Raw genomic sequence first — 22,580 nt, 5'->3', positions numbered from 1 at the left:
TGAAATCTGGAGTCATAGGAATAATAGATTTAATGTTTCCCATCACAACCTTCTTTCTCAGCTTCAAATCCACTCCTCTTTGGAGGCTCACCTGATTCTCAAAAAGGTGTTGCGTGCTGCTGGTCAAGTCAACCTTCTCTGGAGACTGGGGCAGAGCAGACCAGATTGAGCTTTTACAGGGAATTCCTGGCCTACTACAGTATGGAGCTCTATCTTAAAAGCAACTAGAAGAGAGTGGGGACGTACAGCGACAGTGGGTAGAGCCGGTACCACAGGGAAGTAAAGCAAAGAGTTTTCCTAGCATAGAGGGGGATGGCGGGGTGGGGAGTGTGCAGAGAGATGTTGGCCTTAGCTTCAGGGCTACACTACTTCTGGTGAACAATCTGCTTCCTTGTACCTGGGCCTCATCAGACCAGTGTCGGAGCCCTGAGAAGGTAAGGGGCTGGTGACAGACAACATTAGACCTGTTTCTCACTTGATTTATTGACTTGTCTGTTTCTATTCTGTCACAAACGGATTGACAAACCCAGGGTGTAGCTTGAGGGATTTCCACAAGAAAGCAGTGCAGCTGTGAGGGCTGAGTGGGCCTGCTGGGGGCCGGTGTAAGCTTCGATGGGAACTGTTTGTGCGAGGGTTGTTAGCTTTTGAAGCTGGTGGGTGGGTGTGGAAACATCAGAGCAATGGGTTGTCTCTGGAGAACTGATCGCATGCCACATAAGAAGTTTGCCTGGATAGAAAGGCAACCTGGGTTTGGGTGTGAGCTGAGAGGGGTAGGAGGAGGTAGGCGGTACTCCCAAGGTGAAGGCAGTAGTAGGCACATCTGAAGAGCAGAAAATGTTGTTTGGGTCTTTGGGTTTGGGGGGAAAGGAATAAGGATGAGCAGGATGTGCCTGGGGACTCATCTCCACGCGTCTGACGCAAACTGGGAGGTGAAAAAGAAGAGCAGATGGAAAAGAAGAGCGTCCCACAGGAGCACGCGTAGCGACACGTGGAGGAGTCACCCTCGGCGAAGCAATTGCTCCCCGCACCCCGCTGTCTCCCATCTACTCCTCTCGGAGTCCTCCGGTCCCCGTTAGCCAGCGGGCCCCGCCCCTCTTGTCACTGACGACGAGCCCCGCCCCTCCCGCCGGCGCAGCCCCGCCCCCTCTCGCCCCGCCCCCGCCGCCCGTGGTCTGCTCGCTCAGTTGGGAGGGCCCCATGCTACTGAGCGGAGCTCCTCCTACGGGCTCCGGCCCCGGGCCGAGGGCGCAGGGCAGCGCGGGGGGCGGCCCCGGGGGATCCCGCCGCGGGGCTGGGGGTGCGGGGACCGGCCCGGGAGGGGGCAGCAGCGGCGGAGTCGCAAAGTGGCTGCGGGAGCACCTGGGCTTTCGCGGGGGCGGCGGCGGAGGGGGCGCCAAACCCGCCCCCCCAGAGCCCGACTACCGCCCCCCAGCGCCCTGCCCGGCCGCGCCCCCTGCGCCGCCCCCGGACATCCTGGCCGCCTACCGGCTACAGCGAGACCGCGACTTCGAGGACCCCTACTCCGGGGGCTCGTCCGTGTCCGCCGCCCTTTCCACCCCTGCGGTCCCTGGCCCCACTCCGCCCCCGCGCCACGGCTCACCCCCGCACCGCCTCATTCGGGTCGAGACCCCCGGGCCCCCAGCGCCCCCTCCGGACTCCGGACCCCCTGCCAGCAGCGACAGGGTGAGTGCCGCGCCGGGCGTGGGTGTCCAGGAGGGGTGGTGGTCTGAGGTCTGGAGATTTAGGGAGGGACAAAGGTGCCTTGGCTGGGGCTCAGTATTTCTGGTTGACACAAGCTTGGTCCCTGACACGGGGGCTCAAATTTTAACCCCTTTGTTAGCTTCTGCACCGGCTGATCTGAGCCCCTAACTCTGCCCTGTTTCCTGTTAGGGCCCCAGGACTAGGGACGACCTCCCTCATGGGTTCTTCCCTCAGCTTTACAACCCCTCCACCCGGATCCTGGAGCCTTTTTTCTAACGGGCTTGGAGAAGCACCCTTCCCTCCCCTTTGCTGGTTTATGGCCTTTGTGCCCTCTGCGGAGCAGCAGCTTCTCTGCCCTTTGATCTCTTGACTCTTCCCTCCACAAAGCTTTCCTCTCCCCCCTCCTCTTCCCTTTCTCCTTCCTCCCACCCTGTCCTGGAGTCCAGGCATCTCTGCAGATCTGAAGCCCAGAAAAGAGCTGAAAACTAAGATCTCTTCTGTGAGCACAGCGAGCGCCGGCCTTTGCCTTTCCCAGTGGGATTGGGGGGTGGGGGGTGGGAGGTTGTTGTACTCCGGTTGCCAATATGGGCATTGTCCAGCTCTTCCTGAAGAAATTCACCCCTGGGGGACAGGCGCACTCCTTCCGATGTTCCCCCAAGTATGAGGACATTTGGTGGTCAGGACCTGTTGCCCAGTTAAGGACTGGGTTCGTTTCATCATCTTTCCTCAGTCCATTCTGAGAGAGACTGGAGCTGCAGGCACTGGAGGAAGACTCCCAATAGTTTGTTTCTCAGGACAGCTACCTTCCTTCTTAATTCCAGTTTTATCTTGTCTTGGATGATAGACAGCTGAAGCTGTCCTTAGTCTCCCTGAATGGAAGGACTGTGACTCTGAGCTACCCTCCCCCTCCAGGTCTGTTGCCCTGCACATGTCTGAAAGCTCATCCCTCCGGGGCTTGCTCCTCTCTCCTCAGTAGAGGAGATTTTTATCTGATTAGAGAACAGTTAATGCCTGAATCCTCAGGTTTCAGAACTGGGCTTTTTAGCCAAAAAGATCACTGTCCTGCTAGGCTTGCTGGACAAGAGGTGTGTCGGGGTGGAAACAAGAGCCCCAGATGTGTGAATCATTTCCCCCATAGCTCTTGCCATAGAGCATGGCTGACCATGTTGGCTCATCATCCTTAAGCTGAAGAGGAAGGTCCAAGGGCACTTCTCCCAGGCTGTGTGCGGTCTCCTTCCTGATTGCCCCGGCTGTTGTGTGATGAGATGGTGGTGTGGCAGTGAAGCAGAGGGGAGTTGCTAGGCCTTGCCCTCCCAGTCTCCTCCTCCCTGGCCACTGGCTGTTGGCCCATGGTCTGAGCTGTCCTTGGCTATTCCTCTCCCTTCCTATAATGGCTTACAATGACCTAACAGGCTGCCCACCACACTGTGGGGTCCTCCAGGAAAACGTCCTTTTTTTTTGGGGGGGGGGGGTCTGGTCAATTCTCTGTCTCCAAAGTGTCTGACCCAGTGTCCTGAAATGGTGTGTATCCATTAACAGGGTGGCTTAAGGGTCAGGGATTTGCAAGCCATGGCTTTCCTTCCATGTTTTCCCACAAACCTCCAAGGAAGGAGCCATAGCCCTGTGCACAGACCTTCAGACCCTCCCTGCCAAGACTGTGCTTCAGTTGGGCCAGCTCTGACTGACCTGTCAGGGGTTTTTTTTCAGACCTGGGAGAGGGGCTGCACAAGAGGCATCTGAGTCCCTTGCCAGCCAGCCACGGGGACAGGAATGAAATCCGACAGGCTCTCCCAGGAGCCACACAATCTGTGCTTTCTTCGGTGTGTGGGATAAAAGGATCCAGGATGTACCATCTGAGCTGTCCCATGGGCTGACCTATGGCTCCTCATTATTCAGAAATCAATCCACTCCCTACTAGCTAGGAACAGAGTGTGAGAGAGATCCCAGAGGATTCCCCTAGGAAGAGCTAAGCCAGACGAGATACCCGAGCTCTTACCCCCAAACCGCAGGGCCTACTGAGTGTCCAGTGCTGCGTCTGGACCACCACTCCCGCCGAGCTGTGGTTTCTATATTATGTACCCACTTCTCCTCTGTTCTCAGCTCTGCAGAGCTCCTTGACGGGCAGAAAGAGGTCCCAGAACACCCCGAGGAGGCTTCGTCCTGAGGTTGGATGGAATGGGTAGACGTGCTTCCCCCACTAAGCTAGACATGCCAAGGAAGCACAGGATGAGGAGGCAAGAGGGACAAGAAGGCCCTGCTGTCCTGGGGGCTCCTTAGCCTTTCTCTGCTGGGCTCTCCGGCTGCCAGCACACTCTGAAACCCACTGGTCTAACTGGCAAAGACTCAGAGCTGACCATCTGGCCAGGCCTGACAGGGCAGGTGTGGGAACAGCAAGAGTGACGCTCTGCAACCGGCAGCTAGGGCCCAGCCAGATGGCCCCCCAAAGAACCCCCTCTGGTGCTGGGCCCTTGTCCCACTTCCAGGCTCTGCTCTGGCAGAGGGTCCAGGGTATTGGGCCTCCTCTTCATGCATTCGCTGTTCTCCAAGCTTCGACAGGAAAAAACCCTGATCTAATTAGGGAGAAGGAATGAGGCTGTGATTAGATGGAGGCTGAGTTGCCTATCACGTCTGCAGTGTGTCCTCTGTTGTGCCAATATGAAGATGAGACCTGACATGGGTAATTAAACAGACACCCCATATTGAAACGAGGTCTCTTATTCCTAGCTCGTGGGGGCAACTCTAGGGCTCTTGAACACCCAGAAGTTGTGTGTAGGTATTTCTCATTTATATGGAAAAAGGCTCATAGCTCTCAAATTCTTACAGGAGTTTATAGCCTTTCCAAAATAGTATTGAACATTTTTTAAAAAAACTTTAAAAAGATTTCATTAACAATTTTAAACGTGTGTGTGTGTGTGTGTGTGTGTGTGTGTGTGTGTGTGTATCTATATGTGGCTTTGTCTATATGAATGTAGTACCCTTCCAGACCAGGGGAGGGTGTCAGATCCCCTGGAGCTGTAGTTACAGGAAGTTGTGAGCTACCAGATGTGGTTGCTGGGAACCAAACTCAAGATTCTTTTCAAGAGAAGCATGCTCTCTTAACTGCTGCACCACCCCTCTAGCCCTATACTGAAAACCCTTTTAAAATTTAAATGTGTACATATATTGTGTGTGTACTTGCATACAGACACACATGGGAAAGTCAGAGAAACTCCTTCCAGGTGATGGGTCCTAGGGATCACACTGAAATAGGCTTGGTGGCAAAAACCTCTACCTGCTGAGCCAGCTTTTGAGCCCCAGTATTGAGAACTTTTTACAACAGGTGTGTGCCACAGATGTATTGCGTAGGCTTGGAGCATCTCGGCTCCTTTTAGAGAGCAGTGAGCAAACAGGAAGTGGAAAGTGAGGTAAGAGGCTGAGGTGTCTGTATTTGATCATGATGCTCCTGTGCTGATGCTGATGATCGCGTAGAGGCTGCGGGAATCAGGACCAGTCTTAGGCAGTGATGTGTCCCTAACTGATGCTGGTCCAGGTGCTAAGAGGGATACCTAGTCCTTGGCTTTTTATGGTTTGGGTTTCTTGTGTGTTTGTTTTTGTTTTGAGATTTTTTTTTTTTTTTGAGCTTTTTTTTTTTTCTTTTTTTTTTAAGTTTGCCTTCTTATGTCTTCACGGAGTATAGAATTCTGGTTAGCTTATCTTGTGCTTATTCTGTGTTGGAGATATAGGGGGGAAATGTGGCTAAGGGAGGAGTCCAGGGGAAGGACTGGTATGGCCCAGTTAGACCAGCCCTGGGCTGGTTATCTGTGTTGTCATTGGCACTCCGAGAATGGCTGAAGACTGTGAGTGCTGATAGGTTCTGGGTTGGCCTGTTTCCTCTGTTAGGTCCCACCTCCCCACACTGCAGTACCGCAGTCTAGAGCCAGACATCTAGGAGACATCTACACTGGCCTGGCCAGTGAGTGACTTGGTCAACACCTTGACCCTTGCACTCTGCCTCTTGAGAGCTGGCAACAGCTGAGACCCTGGTACTCGTGGATGGGAGAAGAAGACTTGCCCAGGCTGAGCAAGTCCTGGCTGGGGCTGAGAACCCAGTGGGGATATCTCCTATAATTCTACTTGCCCTCATCCCAGAACCAGCGTGACATTATGGAAGAGCAAAGATGAGGCCTAACTCCTGCATACCACAGACTTGTGGGGAACTCCAGAGCACCTTAGGGTGCTTCACTCTTAGAGCTTATTTTGTGTCTGTCAGTATGAGCTCCTGGGGGACCCCAAAATTTGGTCTCTTTGTCTTTAATAATACTGTGGCTAGCATTTACTGAGCATCTGTCTGTGCCTCGTACCATTTCCAGCAGCTAATATATATTGGGCCAGTCAGTGTTTACAGCAACCCTATAGGAGAGAGTCTAACCCTGGGTTGTACTGGAGAGCTGAAGCACAGGGATGTTGAGTCCCACTTCTCAGCTAGCAGGAGGTAGACCTGAAGCCGACAACCCAGCAGCATGATTCTTGACTGAGCACCACACCAGGGCCCTCAGCACCATCACCAGCGCCCAGCAGCATTCACGCAGCATTTGCTAATTAGCAATGAGAGACTCCCGAGGAGATGACGTAGGGTGTATTCTGTGCCTAATTCACCATTTCCTGAGTACTAGAGCCTGCCGCTGGCGCTGGCGGAACTATCATGAAGTAAACACAGACATGACACACCCAAGGGCCCTACGAGGGTTGGTGGCATCAGCCACTTGTCTGTGGTGTTTGGGTGTTTTATAAGTATGGCATTACTTTTATAATTAGAAATTGGGAAATAACTCATTTATGTTATGTTGGCATTTCCCAAGCATGTTCAGTAGGAAAAGGTATTACAGTAAGTAGGAGAAGCAGCGACAGATGATTGACCTCAGAAAGTAAGTACTGTACTCTTAACCACACTGATTAGGTCATTGGTTTTCAGTGACAAAGGGTTACATACTGTGGGGAAATACTAAATCAAACAGAATCAGACTGAACACTCAAGTGATTTTTTTTTTCTCTAGTGCTAAAGATTGAACCTGATGTGGGTTTCTGCCATGCTAGGCAAATGCTCTTGTCTTGTTTTGTTTTTTGTTTTGTTGTTTGTTTTTCGAGACAAGGTTTCTCTGTATAGCCCTGGCTGTCCTGGAACTCACTCTGTAGACCAGACTGGCCTCCAACTCAGAAATCCACCTGCCTCTGCCTCCCAAGTGCTAGGATTAAAGGCATATGCCACCACTCCCCGCAAATGCTCTTGTCATTGAACTATGTCCTCAACTCCTAAAGTAAAATATATATCTAAAATCCGAGGAAAGGAAAATGTGGAAACACTTGTAAAAAGGCACTGAGCCTTAGTTAAGAGGCTTGGGTCTCAGTCTTGTGCAGTGCAGTGCCTGTGGAAAACCAGAAGAGGGCACTGGTTGTGAGCCACCCTGTGGGTGCTAAGAGTTGAACCCAGGTCCTCTGGAAGAGCAACCAGTGCTCTTAACTGCTGAGCCATCTCTCCAGCCCTAAGAGCTAACATTTATTGACCACTCATCCCTGTCAGCCTTCCGGCTAAGAATATTACAGCTCCTTCTTCTTATTTATTCCTTGCCCTTTCTGCTACAGCAGGGAGGGGAAAACAAAAAGACTCAGGCTTGCAGACACTTGTGAACTTCACGCTGTGGAAGAATTACGCAATAAGAGAGTTTGGGGGCCGGACAGCGGTGGCACACTGCACTCGGGAGGCAGAGGCAGGCGGATTTCTGAGTTCGAGGCCAGCCTGGTCTACAGAGTGAGTTCCAGGACAGCCAGGGCTACACAGAGAAACCCTGTCTGGAGAGAGAGACAGAGACAGAGAGACAGGGAGAGACAGGGAGAGACAGAGACAGTGTGTGTGTGTGTGTGTGTGTGTGTGTGTGAACTCTGAAGTTCACAAAGCACCTGTTTTGCAAACACCAACACCCGGCCAGGCCGACGGAACCCATGGGTAGGGTCAGAAACTTGTTGCTCAGATCAACTGCAGAGTGGAAGGTGGAAACAGATGGTAGTCCTGTTGACTGCCTTGGGAGAGGCGGGGGCAGGAAGGAGATTCAAAGGCTGGCAGCTGCTCTGGGAGGGCCACTGCCCAATCGAGCAGATGAGTGGCAGGGTCCTAGAGACAGCTTACAGCATGGCAAAAGAGAGAGCAGGGTGTGACACAGGGCCCTTTCAGTAGTCCTCCCTTCCCTCCCTGTTGGGAAGTATTCCAGCCCTATGGTAGCACACTGGCTAGAACAGAGGATGTAACACCCTTGTGTGAGGTGCCTTTCCCGTGCCCTAGTTGGCATTTCTCCCCATCTTCCCTTGAGCCAGAGGCTTTGATCCCCATTCAAAAATGGGTTCTCCATTGAGCCTGAGCCTCCCACTGCCACTGGTCATTCAGGTCATTCAGGTCATTCAAAGGTCAGAGTGGCTGGGGCAGGTGGCACAATGTCACTTCAATAGAAGTCTGAGAAGAAACTCTTTAAACATCCAGTAAACACACATTTAGCATCTGCTGTGTGGGCACATCAGAGGGGGTCAGGGGACCACAGACAACAGATTGTAGTAGGCCAAATGTACTCTGCAGGGACTGTTTTCCTGTAAGTTAATATATCCCCCTCTAGACACAGAAACATTAGGCAAGCAGGCTTGGGATCTAACTTGGACTTTCTGTGCCCAGAGTGGGTACCAGTCCTGCCAGCCTTCCCAGCTGGTGACTCTGCTGCCACTCCTGCTCTGGACCCTGTAGGTAGCTCTCCGGATGCCCTAGCCCAGGGTGGGGGGTCAGGGGCTTCCTGGAGCTGGGTGTGGAACCAGGAGTACAACAGAGGAGCCATTGAGCTGTCTGCAGAGCCACCACCTGGTTGCCTACAGGCACTGTCCGCTGGCGCTGGGAAGGCCCACGCCAGCCTGGGAGGGGTAGGGATTCCAGGAAGAAGCAACTGTATGCAACTCTGACCAGGCTGGCTGAGGGGAGGCCTGGAAGGGCTCTGAAGTAGGGCTCCAGGAGGCTAGGAGGGGTGTTGAGAGCTGCACCTCACTGAGAAGCTTCTTAAAAATGCAAGCTTGTTTCAAAGACTTGGTCTTCCTTCAATGACCCTATCTACCTAGGCATATATTTTTTCTACTTTGTCTAAATCAATGGGGGGTGGGGGGGAGCGCTTTCATCCACTCCTCTCCCTTTATGTGATGGATTTAGCATAATTACTGAGGGCTGTCAGTTCTTGGGTATTTAGCTGTAAATGTGGGTCCTGCCCCCAGTCTGCCTAAAGACATAACCATAACTTAGAACAAGCATTTGCCACACAAAGCAATCAGGCCGAGGTACCTCACTGACTGGACCTGGAGGAGCATGGAAGGGGCTTCTGAGAGAAGAAACTTGAGTAAGGATTAGCCAGGACAGGAAAGTGGTGCAGGCCAAGAGGAAACCATTGAGTAAAAACAACCATGGTGCTTTCAGAGTGTGATCCAAAGAGGAAAGTAGAATCTCATGTTCTCTAACCTTGAACTCTTCTCAGAACACTGGAGGTCTATTTATTGTGAGGTGTAAGGACAGTGTGTCAGGTGACTCAGACACTGTAGAATGGCTGCCACACACAAGTTGATGCTGTGTGCTGACTGGCACAGTTGCCAGCAGTGGTCTGTGGGTGATGCTGGGGATGCCAGTGGCCTAGGAGGGAAAAAAAAAAGCTGGGGAAGGGGACGGGCGGGGGGGGGGCAATATGTGATGGACCTGAACAGATTCATCTGTATCCTGGAGAAAGGAGGATTGGGGATGAAGGGCTCGAGAGATGGTGCTGATAGAATAAAACAGCCTTCTGTCAGTTGCTTATTGGAGCTAGAGAGACACGCATGAGATGTGTAGGCTAGCAGATGACCTGGAGTACCGATGGGTTGATGTGAGCTACCCCAAGCAGGCAGGTATGCAGAGAAGTAAAGGAGCTGAGAGCCAGGCTGAAACAAGGTAGGAGCTAAAACACCTAAGGAAAAGGTTGAGGCAGCCACTGGGTCAATCTCAGAATCGTATAGATGGGCCACGTGGGCCAAAGGGACAGCCAAAGGGATGTGTAAGGCGAGGTTGGTTCTTTCTCCTTCTTGTCCTCCCAGGGGTCCTCATTCCCGGGTCCTCTCTCTGAGGGCAGGGTGATCACCTGGCTCATCTGGTTCCCTCAGATCTGAAGTCTAGGCTTCAGTTGGGTGAAATGCAGGAGTGGCCATTCCCTGTGAAATACAGGAGTGGCCATTCCCTGTGCCACGAACTCCAGAACCACCTCTGGTGCCAGCTGCGACCCTCTGAGTGCTGCAGCGCTCCAGGGTCTGGCTTGATGAGTCCTTCCTCTTCCTGCCCAGTTTGGAGAAAGACTCTATTGTCCTCAGTCTTGCCCTGCCCTGCCCTGCCCTGAGCGCCTCAGCTTCCTCTGCTGTCACTGGGAGCAAGAACAGAGGCTTGCCAATGTATGAGAAAGGGACAGACAGCAGGGGAGATGGAAAACTAAGACTGGTTTTCTGGATCGTGGCCTCTGGGAACTCAGCTGGTTTCAGTAGTCTCCTAGGGTGCTCCAAGGTATTTTCCTCCCAGGAGGCTGAGAGACCTCACCAGCTACATGTCGATAGCCCTGTAGACAAATAGCATGAGTTCCAAATTTGAATTTTCCATTTAAGTAGAATGGTTTAGGGTGTATTTCCTAATTGCCTGTTGTCCAGTTTCTTCAAAGAGAATTTGTGATACCCACAGAACAAGGACCTGACAGGAATCAAATGACAGAATGGTGACAAAGTGATGTCTCAGCTTTCTTTGCCCCCTCCTCCTCCTCCTTCTTTTGAGACAGGGTCTAACCTTGTAACTGGTTGGCCTGGAATAGCCTGGAACTGCCAGAGCTCCACCTGTCTCTGCCTTCTGAGTGCTGGGGTTGAAGGCTTGAGCTACACCATCTGCTTTAGTTTCTTATCTCTGGAATGCCTCACCATTCTGCTGTTCAGCACAACTCTTGCCACATATTTGTAGCCAGTGCTTTTGAGTTCTCTCTGTACACAGGCTGTTGTCCAGCTCGGACCCTAAGATTAACCATTGAGACCTAATAGCTTCATCCTAGTTATTTAGCCTAGGACATGACCACAAGGTAGAAAATTAGCAAGAAAGAAAGAGGCCCCATCTCTACCAGGGGGAGCAGAGCTGCCTGTCCTTGTCTGAGCCTTGTTCTCTTTGCCTTCTCTCAGTTGACAATCCTAGAGGACTATGCAGACCCATTTGATGTTCAGGAGACTGGTGAAGGCTCAGGAGGAACTTCAGGAGCTCCAGAGAAGGTCCCTGAGAATGATGGCTACATGGAGCCCTATGAAGCCCAAAAGATGATGGCTGGTAAGTACTGAGGATGAGGGAGATTGCTCCCTGATGCCTCAGCTCTGCACAACAAATCCAAGGACTGGTCCCATGGTCCCTGGTAATTAGGGAAAAAGCCTGTGCCAGGTCCTTAGGAATGTGATCAGGGCCTTCAAGATTTTGGGAGAGAAGTTGTCAGCTGCAACATCTGAGACCAACATCTGTAACCAGAGGTCCAGTAGAAGCACTGGAGATAGGCTTCCTAGCTCAAGGATGGGGATATGAGTTGAATCAAAAGTTCCCAAAAGAGAGTCAGCCAGTAGCCTTTGGAAATGTGATGAGTTTGAGTTAATGCTATCAAAGAGAAGTACTAACAGCAGTTGAGTAGATGCATTGTGTGCCGTGGAGCGGGCTGAAGACGTGTTCAGAGTTAGAGTAGAAAGGTCAGACCTGTCCTCGGGGAAACAGAGGCCAAAAGATGACCCAGGGAAAAAGTCAGAGTCAGCGTGAACGGAGAGGACTGGAGAGGATCGAGAGGAGAAGGGCAGCCAAAAGAAATGGTGCTTCAGCCACTGAGACAGCAGAGACCAGGAAGGACACAGAGGTTGAAGTAAAGAGTGTGGACTTGTGCCAGAAGAAAGAAACAAGATTAATGTAGCATTTAAGAGGATTTCTGAGGCCCTGGTAGACAGAATCTACTAGAAGAGTTACCTACCACAAAGCCGAGTTAGCAAGCTATTTCAGAAATGGTTTGGTTTGTTGCTTCTTGGTATTGTTGTATTTTTGTTTGGTTTTATAAGATGTGATCTCAATATGTAGTCAAGCTGGCCTGGAACATATTATGTAATCCAGGCTAGCCTAAAATTACAGCAATCCTCCTGACCTTGCCTTCCAGGATTATAGACACACGCCACCATGCCCAGCCCAATTGTTGGGATTCCAAGGAGCCAGTAATTAAAAATTCTTTCTTCCTCTTCTCAGCTTAGAAATAACTAAGAAGTGAAATTAAGGAAAGGGCTAATGGAGATTAAAACGTCAGCTTTATTACTGATAAAGTTGACCAAAGGCTATAACTTAGCAATGTTAACACAATGGTTTTTTAAATACTTTTCAAGAAAGTTAAGCATGCCTACTCAGGCGTGGCGGCACAGAGTAGCTGTGGGCCTTTGTACAGGAACACTCTTCTTACTGTATGGATTAGAAAGATCCCCTGTGTCAGCTAGAAGGCAGAGCTGAGGAAGAGAGTGAGCACTCACTGGCCAATCAGATAAGTTGCCCTGCCCTCCTCTTTAGAGACTGGTGAGGAGGAAAGTGTCACCACAGGAGGGTTATTTCAAAGAGCCTGTGAGGTGGAGGTTTGTCCTAGTAAAAGTCTAACTATGGAGAGATGAGGTTGGAAGTCATGAGGCATTGGAAATGAGCAGATGGAGTTAACGAATGCAGTTGTTAGGGCCAACAGAAACAGTGAGGTGGGCAGACACTGAGAGAGTAAGAAGGGGTCCCCAGGTTAGGTCTGACAGATAATATGGGCTGTGAATATCCTGGAATTATATGTGAAAATGTAAGTGCTGTACATTCTTGTAGGGAGAAGGACTGAAGGCGGGGCTGGTCCTGGCGATTAAACCCAGGCCTCGTACATGCTAAGCCAGGGTTCTGCCAGGGAGACACACACAATCCCAGTCCTAAACTACACATTTTGTGGCAACTTAGCTCTGGAGCTTTTATCAGATTTGGCTCAGTGATCCTAAAAAGATTTCCTAGCTCTGGAGAAGGTGGTGAGTCTGAAGGGAGCTGAGGATAAGATGAAGCACTGGTGTCAGCTGCGGCAGGAAGACCAGAACTCCAGATGTCCTGATGCTGTGAGGTCTGAGCAAACAGCTTAGGAGTCCGGGTAGAAAGAGCTAAGCAGGGCCTGGGCCTGAAGCAGAGACCAAGAGAGAATCCAGGAGAAAATGGTCAACAGGAAGGAGAGAAGACAGCGGGTAAAGTTGACTTGTCAAGGGGAAACTTAAGAAAGAGGGTCAGTGGTATCCGAACAACGAGGATTTCGTGATTGTGAAGTTTCTTTAACTAGGACATAAGTGGAAATGAATGAATAAGGAAACGGAGCTGGGCGGCACTAAGGGAGAGATGGACTAGACGAGGATTGTTCCTCCGCTCCCTTAACATGCTTCCCTCTTAGCTTCCCAGCCCTTACTGGTCACCCCGGGGTCCTTCTCCTTTTACTTTAACACTTGTCTGCGGCTTCCTCCCATGGAGTCCATGATCTTGGAGCCCTGAAAATGTCTCAAGGCTGAGGGACCCAGGATTTGTGACTGCTGAGTTCTCCCCGAGCCAGGTCATAGGCTCTGGGTTGAGCTTACGCCTTACACCTCTCTCCTCTTTGCACTGGGCAGAGATCCGGGGTTCTAAGGAGACAGCAGTTCAACCCCTACCTCTCTATGATACACCCTATGAGCCCGAAGATGAGGGGGCCAGCCCAGAGGGTGAGGGGACTCCCTGGGCCAGGGAGTCCCGCCTGCCAGAGGATGATGAGAGGCCTCCAGAAGAGTATGACCAGCCCTGGGAGTGGAAGAAGGAACGGATTTCCAAAGCCTTTGCTGGTGAGTCTTGCTGGCAGGGGCAGCTCTGCTGGGGCCTCTGAGCACTTTCCAGGCTCAGGAATGGACGGAGTAGACCCTAGGAACCAAGCAAGGTCTAGAGTGGAATTCTAGGACAGAGTAATTTTTTTCTGTGCCATGGGGTAGGGACTCGGGCAGTGTGGATGCAGCACTGTGTGCCGGCAACGGGCAGAGCAAGAGTGATCATACTGCTCTACATCTCACCTCTTCGAGGTCAAGCCCGAGCTGTAACCACCTTTGGGAATCTGGGTAAAAATAAAGACATTCCAGTACAGATTGTGAAACTTGTGGCATATGTTAAAATATATTTGACAAAGAGGGTATTTAACACTTCACATGATAAAAATCCATGTATGTATAACCTGGATTCTGAGGCTGTCTCTAGTGGCAAGCCCTGCCATACCAGAGGTGCCTGGCTCCAAGGGTATTTCTGAGCTGCAGATGGAGGCTGTGAGGATTGCTAAATGAAGATCAGGTTTCTCCTGTCCCAAACACACCACTGTGTGCCAGGCCCAAGTCCGCCATGGAAATGTGCATATTGGCTGTCTGAGGTGGGTGGAGCAAGGGCCTTAAATTGGGAGAGTGCTTTCAATCCTGAATCTTGAGGACTGAGATGCCCTGCTTCCATGTCCCTACACACACACACACACACACACACACACACCTCTCACACAGAGGCAGCTCATCCGGCCTTCAGCTCTGCCCTCCCTACCCTGGCAGCCAGACTGGGAAACCACAGGTTTCTGCTTTGCTTCCTGTAAAGCACACACCCATCAAGGATGGGCCATTTATCTCCAGAGGTCTCCTTGGAGAATCAATACTGTTTGGATTGCTTAATGGGAAAATCTATGTTCATCATTAGGAAACCTCGTTAGTGGTCCTGCAGCCAGCCACTGGTGGCGTCACCCAGGACTGGGAGGAGGAGGAGGAGGAGGATTCAATTTAAAAAAAAAAAAAAATTCCTCTGCCCCAAGTCTGATTATTCCAGATAATCCGAGGTTTTGTCCCAGTCTTGCGGTCTGCCAGTTTCCAGGCTGGGGATCAAAGCATAAAGGGGGCAGTGGGGTGTCAGGGTACTGTGAGGGTGTGAAGGTGTGGTTCTGGGAGGTGTGGGCAGTTCCTGTTCCCATGTTGCACTCTCCTGGTCCTCTTGGTTCCTGGAAACTAGTGAGGGGGTAGAAGATTAGGGAACCTGCAGGGCTGACCAAGCAAGATCCTATGCCTTCCTGTTTACTAGTCAAGACTCCCACCTTTCCCTTACTGTACTGGGCTGGTGTGGTTAGTACCTCAAGTCCTGTTCCCTCCTCCGGAGCTACCTTTGCCTCTGCCTCTGCCCCTCCTCCTTTCTAGGCTACTGCGTGTATCTTAGCCCTGTGTTTTGGTGTCTCAATCTCTACCTTTCTCTGTCTCTGTCACTGTCTCTTTCTTCTCTTCTCCCTTCTGCTGCTGGCTCCAGTTGACATAAAGGTCATCAAAGACCTACCTTGGCCTCCGCCTGTGGGACAGCTGGACAGCAGCCCCTCCCTGCCTGACGGGGACAGGGACATCTCCGGTCCAGCTTCACCCCTCCCTGAGCCCAGCCTGGAGGACAGCAGCGGTGGGTCCTTTGGGGACTTATGGCCAGGGTGATAGGTCTTTTAACCTCTTAGCCCCTGTGGGCTTGGGTTGGAAGAATCCCCCTTGTCCTGGAGGAAGAAGGGGAAGACCATGCACACCCCCCTCCCCCATCCAGAGCTGTATGCATGCTCTCTTAACAAAGGCCCTTTCCTGATATGTTCCTCACCACCACACAAATATCCAGTTGTTGGCCGGGTGGTGGTGCACACCTTTAATCTCAGCACTTGGGAGGCAGAGGCAGGTGGATTTCTGAGTTCAAGGCCAGCCTGGTCTACAGAGTGAGTTCCAGGACAGCCAGGGCTATACAGAGAAAAAAAAAAAATGCAGTTGTCAGCTATATAATCCCAGCACTCGGGAGGCTGAGGCAGGAGGACTGTCATGAGCTACCTAGTTCCATAACAGCCTGGGCTATAGAGTGGAACTATGTCTAAAAAAAGAAAAATCCACTGTTTAAAACTTACCGTTCTTTTTGGGTGGAGCTTTGCCTGCCAAGGCGGGTATTTGTGAGGTATGGGGAAGTGCTGGCAAAGGAGATCCTGCATCTGGTGTCTGAAGGAAGATAAGGTATTCTTATGCTGCAAGGAGAAAGAGCCTCTGTTGGAGGCGGGGGTGGGGGGCAACAAAGATACCCTCAATATCCAGCATGAACCCCGAAGGGTGTGTGCAGGTGTTGGTGTGTATGTGCATGAGAATTTGTAGTTATTTTGTAAATGCAGGATAGTGGATAGTCACCTGTGCATGTGACCCACTTGGAAGGGGCAGGGAGTGTTTCCTTGTGCTGGCTCAACTCTCAGGCTGCCCTGGCTTGGCGATGCAGAGCTACCTCCCTGGACATCTATGGGAGGGAAGACAATGGGCAGCAACCTTGGGGTGGAGAGGGCCGGGCAGTCTGGCAGCTTTGGATAGGATTAGCCTGTCAGGATGGCACCAAGGGGAATCAGATAATTGTTCTTAGATCAATAAGTCATTTCTCCAGAATGGCCTGGCAGGGTGATTTGGAGAACGGTAATGAACTCTGAGGAGGAGAAAGGAACAATATTATCAACACTGAAGTCACCCTAAGGGGGATGGAAGAAAGGAAGGTAGTCTGCAGAGGGAGACAGCTTAAGTGGTTTCTCATGTTGTCCTCCTTCGCCTGCCTGTGTGGACTGAGAGGCCCCAGGAGACTTGGCGTGGCTCAGAGACTGTACCCCCTCCCCGAGAGTGGTCCAGGATTCTGTCCCTGGAGTCAGGCAGGCAGGCCTGTAAGCATGCCCTCCCAGAATACGCCTTTGGCCTTTGTGGGGACTTGGAAGAAGTAGGGTAGAGTGCTGGCTGTTTGGGAGAACTCTGCCTCTAGACACCTCAGAGTCTGTGACCAGTCTGTTCCTTACAGCCCAGTTTGAAGGATCGGAGAAGAGCTGCCTGTCACCTGGCCGGGAGGAGAAGGGGCGGCTGCCTCCCAGGCTATCTGCTGGGAACCCCAAGTCGGCCAAGCCCCTAGGCGTGGAACCCAGCAGCCCCCTGGGGGAGTGGACAGATCCAGCACTGCCTCTGGAAAACCAGGTGTGAGTGTCTGTGTCCAGCTGGGGACTCCCTCCCTCTTCCTCCCCTCCTGGCACTGGCTTCCCTGCAGGGGACACCCAGAATGGGTGGGCCTGGACGGCGAGGGACCCAGCAGAGATGCCCCCCTTCCCCTCTCTCATCCTCAGCTGGTACCACGGGGCCATCAGCCGAACAGATGCCGAGAACCTGCTCAGGCTGTGCAAAGAGGCCAGCTACCTGGTGCGCAACAGTGAGACCAGCAAGAATGACTTCTCTCTCTCCCTCAAGTGAGTAGGGATGGGAGTGGGTAGAGGGACCCACTAGCCTGTAGGGCAGAAGAGGGTTCCAGCGTTCTCTTCTGGTCCAGCCAGACAGGGAAGAACCAGATGCCCTTTGGACAACTGCTGGCTCCCCTGACCCCCATCCGACCCCCAGGCACTGGGGAAACCCTGAAATGTGTGAGACTCCTCAGGTGGAAGCACTTGAAGGGTAGTGTCCAGTTCAGGTTTTTATCACTTGCCATTCAACCTTTCTAGGTCTCCATTTCTTGATAAAATTGATAAGATCTAGTTTATTGGGAAGGATTAAGTGAAATAATAACACTTGATTTAATGCCTTAGCACCTAGCATGTTTCTAAGATAAATTATTTTTTAATTGATTTTATTTATTTTATGTATGTGAATACACTGTAGCTATTTTCAGACACCAGAAGAGGGCACCAGATTCCATTACGGATGGTTGTGAGCCACCATGTGGTTTGCTGGGAATTGAACTCAGGACCTCTGGAAGGGCAGTCAGTACTCTTAATCACTGAGCCATCTCTCCAGCCCCTTAAGATAAATTATTGTCGTCACTGTTAAACACTAACATGTAGAAGCAACTGCAAGGAGATAGAGGAAAGTTCAGCAGGGTGAGGTGGGAGTGGGAGAGCTAGGTCTTAGTGGGAGGGCAGAGCATTCCACTTAGTCCTTGGTTCCCATCAGCATGTTCCCTTGGGAGCAGGTCAGACTCCCAGGCTCTCCACAGTAGGATGGCCAGTGCTCCTCTTGGCAACCAGGAATTCTGCCCAGTATAGCCGGCCATCCATAAGGTGGCCAGCTGGAATGAGGTGTCCGTTTACCTCCCTCCCCTGCCCCCCACCCCCGCATCCATATGGGACGTTAGATACTAGTACATGCCTCCTGCATCCCAAACAAATCCAAGGGGTAGAATTGCACACATTTAAGAGATGATTGTTCATCTTCACTAAAAGAGATCAAGAAATGTACTGAAGAGAGTTAAGTGGCCTCAGTTCTATTCTGGGGTTTGATAAAACTAGCTGTGTGACCATAGATAAAGCATTTAACTTCGCCAGGCCTCAGGGTTTGCTTCTTGCAGAATGAACTGATATTGTCAGTTTCTTCTAGCTCTTGTATTCTAGGAGTCTGCAAGCTATAAAATCAAAAAGAGGATTTTAGAAAAACTCATTTGTCAAAAATATGATTTACACAACTTGAGGTAGCACATTGTTATTAAGATTATAATTGAAATTCTTGGCACGTACCACCTAGCATATATAACTTGTCCAAATCAACTACTGCTGTGCTGATAAATCACTTTTTTTTAACAAATGAAATAGATTCAAGGAGCTTTGTTACTTGCTCAAGGTCACCAGCTAATAATTAAGTCTCTAAGCTAGATTTGGTAATAGTACCTGTGGTTTCAGTTACTCAGGAAGCTGAGGCAGGATTCCTTACATCCAGGGTTTCCAGGCCAGCCTAGAGGATGTAGCTAAAGACTGTTTCAAAACACACAAACACAACACCTAGCTCAGTCTGACTTCAGGAATTACACCGTTCAGTGACAGGGCTCCAACCCTCACCAGCTGGAAATCTGGTACTGTCCAGCCCAAAGGGAGACACCACCAAGGTTTGGGACCTTAGAGTAGAACCTGGCAACAAGGGGTGAGGGACTGCCCTAGTCTAGGGAGTTAAGAAGGCAGGCCTGGATGTCTGCTGTACTCTAGCTGATCTAGCCCCGCAGGCAGTCTGCCAAGGTCTCGTTTGCATATAAATGGCTTCTCTGAAATACAATTATGGCTTCTCTTCTCTCCCTAATGGAAGGGCTTTCACTGGTAATTAAACAGCTTCCTCAAAAAGCCTTGCCAGCCCAGGGTCCGGTGGCCCAGCTGGTCCCACCCAACACCCTGAGGGTCTGGCAAGGACCTTGCTGTGTCTTAATGGACCCTTGGGACTTGTCCCTGAGGGTTGAAAAGGACAGCCATCCTCCTCCTGAGGTTGGTAATGCAGGTGAAGGCCAGGTACCCTCTGCGTCTGTTCCTTGAGAAAACACCCTGTACAGTTTAAGAAAGGCAGTTCTCCCCAGTGGGCTGTGGGAAGGGGGTCACTCTCAAATCCTGAGGTGAGAGAAACCCCACAGCGTATGGGGACGGATGCTTACTGCCCTGCATTGCCCACATCGTTGGCTCCTTTCCCTTGGGGCCTGTGTGCTTACTCTGTGCTCCAGGTGCCTCTATATCCTGATACACAGCCAGGCAGATTCCTAAGTAAGACTTCAGGAACAGGACCCTGAGAGGAGAGGTGTTTCCCTCCACCTCTTTCTTCTCTTCAGTTCCCCCATCTTCTCCGTTCCTCCTCTTTCTTCTCTTCAGTTCCCCCATCTTCTCCGTTCCTCACTTGTTTCCCCGTGTAGGAGGTCTAGTCAAAACTTCTTTTGTACCTAGGTAGATGAGGCAACTAATCTGCCAACACGGATGTCAGGGTGGAAGCAGCCTCCTTCCAGGTTGGCCTGTTTGCCACCCAGGCCTCTCAGCCCTCTGCTTGCCGCTCTGGGCTCTACCAAACATTCCTTAGCCCATGCCTGTGGACGTTTCAGACCCAGGGCTTGGCAAACCACGCCAGTGGCAGTCTAAACAATTGTCCTTGCTGAGTGCCTCACCCCCACACTTTCTAAAGTTGGGGGGTGGCATTTGAGAGCAGGCTAGAGCTTTGCACATTGGGTCTCTGAAGGGTAGGGCTAGCTAATGCTGACTTTCTGGGTTCAGGGAGATAGGAGAGGCAGGGGAAGGTATTCTCTTGTCAAAGTTTTGAGGTACAGGTAAAAGATCAACAGCTTGAGTTCCCTCCAAGGGATCTCAGCTCAGGCCAAACCAGGATTGATGGCCTGAAAAAGAGTTCCAGGACTAGTCAATTTATGAAGCAAACTTCGAGGTTTTTATTAAAGTTATTTTAGTATATGGGGATTATGAGAAAAAGACGTGCTCAGAAGAAAATAAGATAAAGTCAAATGTGAGCACCCTCTACCTTCAGGAGCTCCTGAAGGTAGAGGGTGCAGCCTCATGCTCTCTTGCTTTCTTCTGTTTTTACCATAGTCGTATATGGGATTTGGGTTGGGTCTGAAGTTACTATCTTATCACTGGTGGGCTCCTGATAGGATTACTGTCACTAAAGTAAAAGGGTAATCCTCAGGAACACAGGAAGGCCGGACAGCTTTGCTGTGATCAGGGTTGGCTTTCCCCCACAAATTTCTTTCTTTTTTCTTTTTCATTTTTTTTTTGAGATTTATTTATTTATTATGTAAGTGCACTGTAGCTGTCTTTGCACCAGAAGAGGGTGTCAGATTTCATTACGGGTGGTTGTGAGCCACCATGTGGTTGCTAGGATTTGAACTCATGACCTTCCAAAGAGCAGTCGGTGCTCTTCCCCACTGAGCCATCTCACCAGCCCTCCCCCACAAATTTCTACCAAACTATGGTATAGGAAAAAGAATGAGCCCCTCCCCAAGGTCATACACATTCAGGCCTTAAGACCTGTTCAACATAAAATTTCTGTATTTAAAAGGAGTATTAAGTCTGTGTCAGCAGCCTTTGTGGCAAATGTCAGGTGTGCTGGAACTGCTCACTTCTCTTCTGCTGGAAGAGGCTTCAGTCAGACTCCAGGCTGAGGGGCTCCCAGACCCTCACACCATAATTCCTCTGTCTGTCCTACCTCAGTCTGTGTGGGTAATTCTAACAGAGTCTCCAGATAAAGTCACTCTAAGCCTAAGGGCTGGATGGACTGAGAGGGCTTGACTTGGTGTAACACCTCAAGACTGGTGCTGCCATACAGCTCAAGAAAGGCGAGCTGAACATAAGGCTGAGCTGTGGTTCAGTTGGTAAGGCGCTTGCTAGTATGTACAAAGCCCTGGGTTCTGTGCTCAGCGCCCCCAGAAGGTAGCACACGCCTGTAATTAAGAGGTAGAGACAGAGGCTAGCCTGACCATGAATCTGTCTCAAAAAATCCAGGTAGGGTTAAACTGGCTTTAGCAAGAGGCTGATGGACTAGGATCGCAGAATTGGAGGGTGCAGGTCACTCCACTTCCCACCAGCACACACCCTGTATACTCACCACACACACATTCTTGGCACACCTAGTGTCTTCACCACAAAGCCAGCGCCTCATGCCACCTACTCAGCCCTTCCCTCCCCCACCATCCCGTCCCTATCCACCTCCCACTTGAAGCTGGCTTTGGAACCACACTTGCCGGGAGGGTGGGGGCTAGAAGTAGGGGACTGGGGAGAACCCCTGGTGACCGGGATCTCTTTCTCTCCCTAGGAGCAGTCAAGGCTTCATGCACATGAAGCTGTCCCGGACCAAGGAACACAAGTATGTGTTGGGCCAGAACAGCCCACCCTTCAGCAGCGTCCCTGAAATCGTGCACCACTATGCCAGCCACAAGCTGCCCATTAAGGGAGCGGAACACATGTCCCTGCTCTACCCTGTGGCCATCCGGACTCTGTAGATGTGAGACCAGGGCACTCTGATAGACCTGGACCCAGCCCTTGTCACCTGCATGAGGGCTGCGGTTCTCACCAAGGACATGACGTCAGAAACCTGGCCTCCCCTTGTCCTAGGATCTAGTAGGCGCTGAAGATTTCTTAATTTATTATAAAGGGGAGGGAATCCTGGGCCTTGGAATAAAGGGACTTGTGTGGAGCTGGGAACAGAGGAAAGCCTGAGGAGGAAGGGGTCTCCCTGCCCCAGTCTGACACTAGGGAGGAAGTGGCGACCTCCCGCACCACCCACCCTCTGTCCCCTCCCCTCTTCCCATCCCCCACCTCCCAGCCCCTGTCCCCAGAGGGCCCGCCCGGGCACTGGGCCAGAGGCTCGGCCAGGCAGAACCGCGGCCGGCGGCGCCGCCCAGGGGCTGCCGGGAGGGGGCGGGGAGCGAGCCAGATTATAAACCCGCGCTGGAGCCGCCGCCAGCCGCCTGCGAAAAGCATTTTCCGAGCATCTACTTGATTCCTTGGACCAAACATCTCACGCCGGGCAGGGGGCGTCTAGGCTGCCTCGCTCCTGCCACGGCTCCCGGGCGAGCCCAGCTTCCCGCCAGCCGCGGTTTGCCTGGGAGGCGCCGAGAGACAAAGAGGCAGCGCGCCAGGAGGACGACGCTGCCACGCGGGATGGAGGCGCGCGCGGGCGGGAGGCGCGCTCCCGGGAGCTCCTGGCTGGCTGGGCGCGCCGTACCCTGGCTGGCTACCATAGCTCCCTCTGGTGGCCGGGCCTGGGGCCACGCACGTCAGCCGACGCCCGTGGATCCGGGGCCTCCCCGCTGTTCACAGACAGGGTCTATGGAGGCCAGACGCCCTCGGGACGGTTGTCCTGTTAGGACGACCTGAGGCCCCTTGCCTCAACCCAAGCCTGCGGCGCAGCGGCCGAGCATCAGTTGGGAATTTTTCCGAAGTGAGGATATGTGGTCTGAGAAACGAGGGAAGAGACGGAGTCGTTTGGCATTTGGGCACCTT

The 22,580-nt window shown here is 51.8% G+C and overlaps 1 protein-coding gene across 2 annotated transcripts; it reads left to right on the top strand.

The window, feature by feature from the left end:
- The first annotated feature begins 1,188 nt into the window (after nt 1–1,188).
- On the top strand, nt 1,189–22,057 carry Shf (Src homology 2 domain containing F). Of its 2 annotated transcripts, XM_031371702.1 has the most exons (7): nt 1,189–1,683; nt 10,933–11,074; nt 13,432–13,638; nt 15,113–15,253; nt 16,649–16,820; nt 16,965–17,084; nt 21,391–22,057. In XM_031371702.1, the coding sequence occupies exons 1-7, from the start codon at nt 1,198–1,200 to the stop codon at nt 21,575–21,577; spliced, it is 1,455 nt and encodes a 484-aa protein (XP_031227562.1). In that variant the 5' UTR covers nt 1,189–1,197; the 3' UTR covers nt 21,578–22,057. The 2 variants fall into 2 exon arrangements, with proteins under 2 accessions (XP_031227562.1, XP_031227563.1); XM_031371703.1 differs by lacking the exon at nt 15,113–15,253 and having other exon boundaries at nt 1,195–1,683.
- The last annotated feature ends 523 nt before the right edge of the window (nt 22,058–22,580 follow it).

The sequence above is a fragment of the Mastomys coucha genome, unplaced genomic scaffold (genome assembly GCF_008632895.1).
Source record: "Mastomys coucha isolate ucsf_1 unplaced genomic scaffold, UCSF_Mcou_1 pScaffold15, whole genome shotgun sequence".
NCBI lineage: Eukaryota > Metazoa > Chordata > Mammalia > Rodentia > Muridae > Mastomys > Mastomys coucha.
The sequence above is the reverse complement of the archived record's forward strand: the minus strand, read 5'-3'. Positions and strand labels throughout refer to the sequence as shown.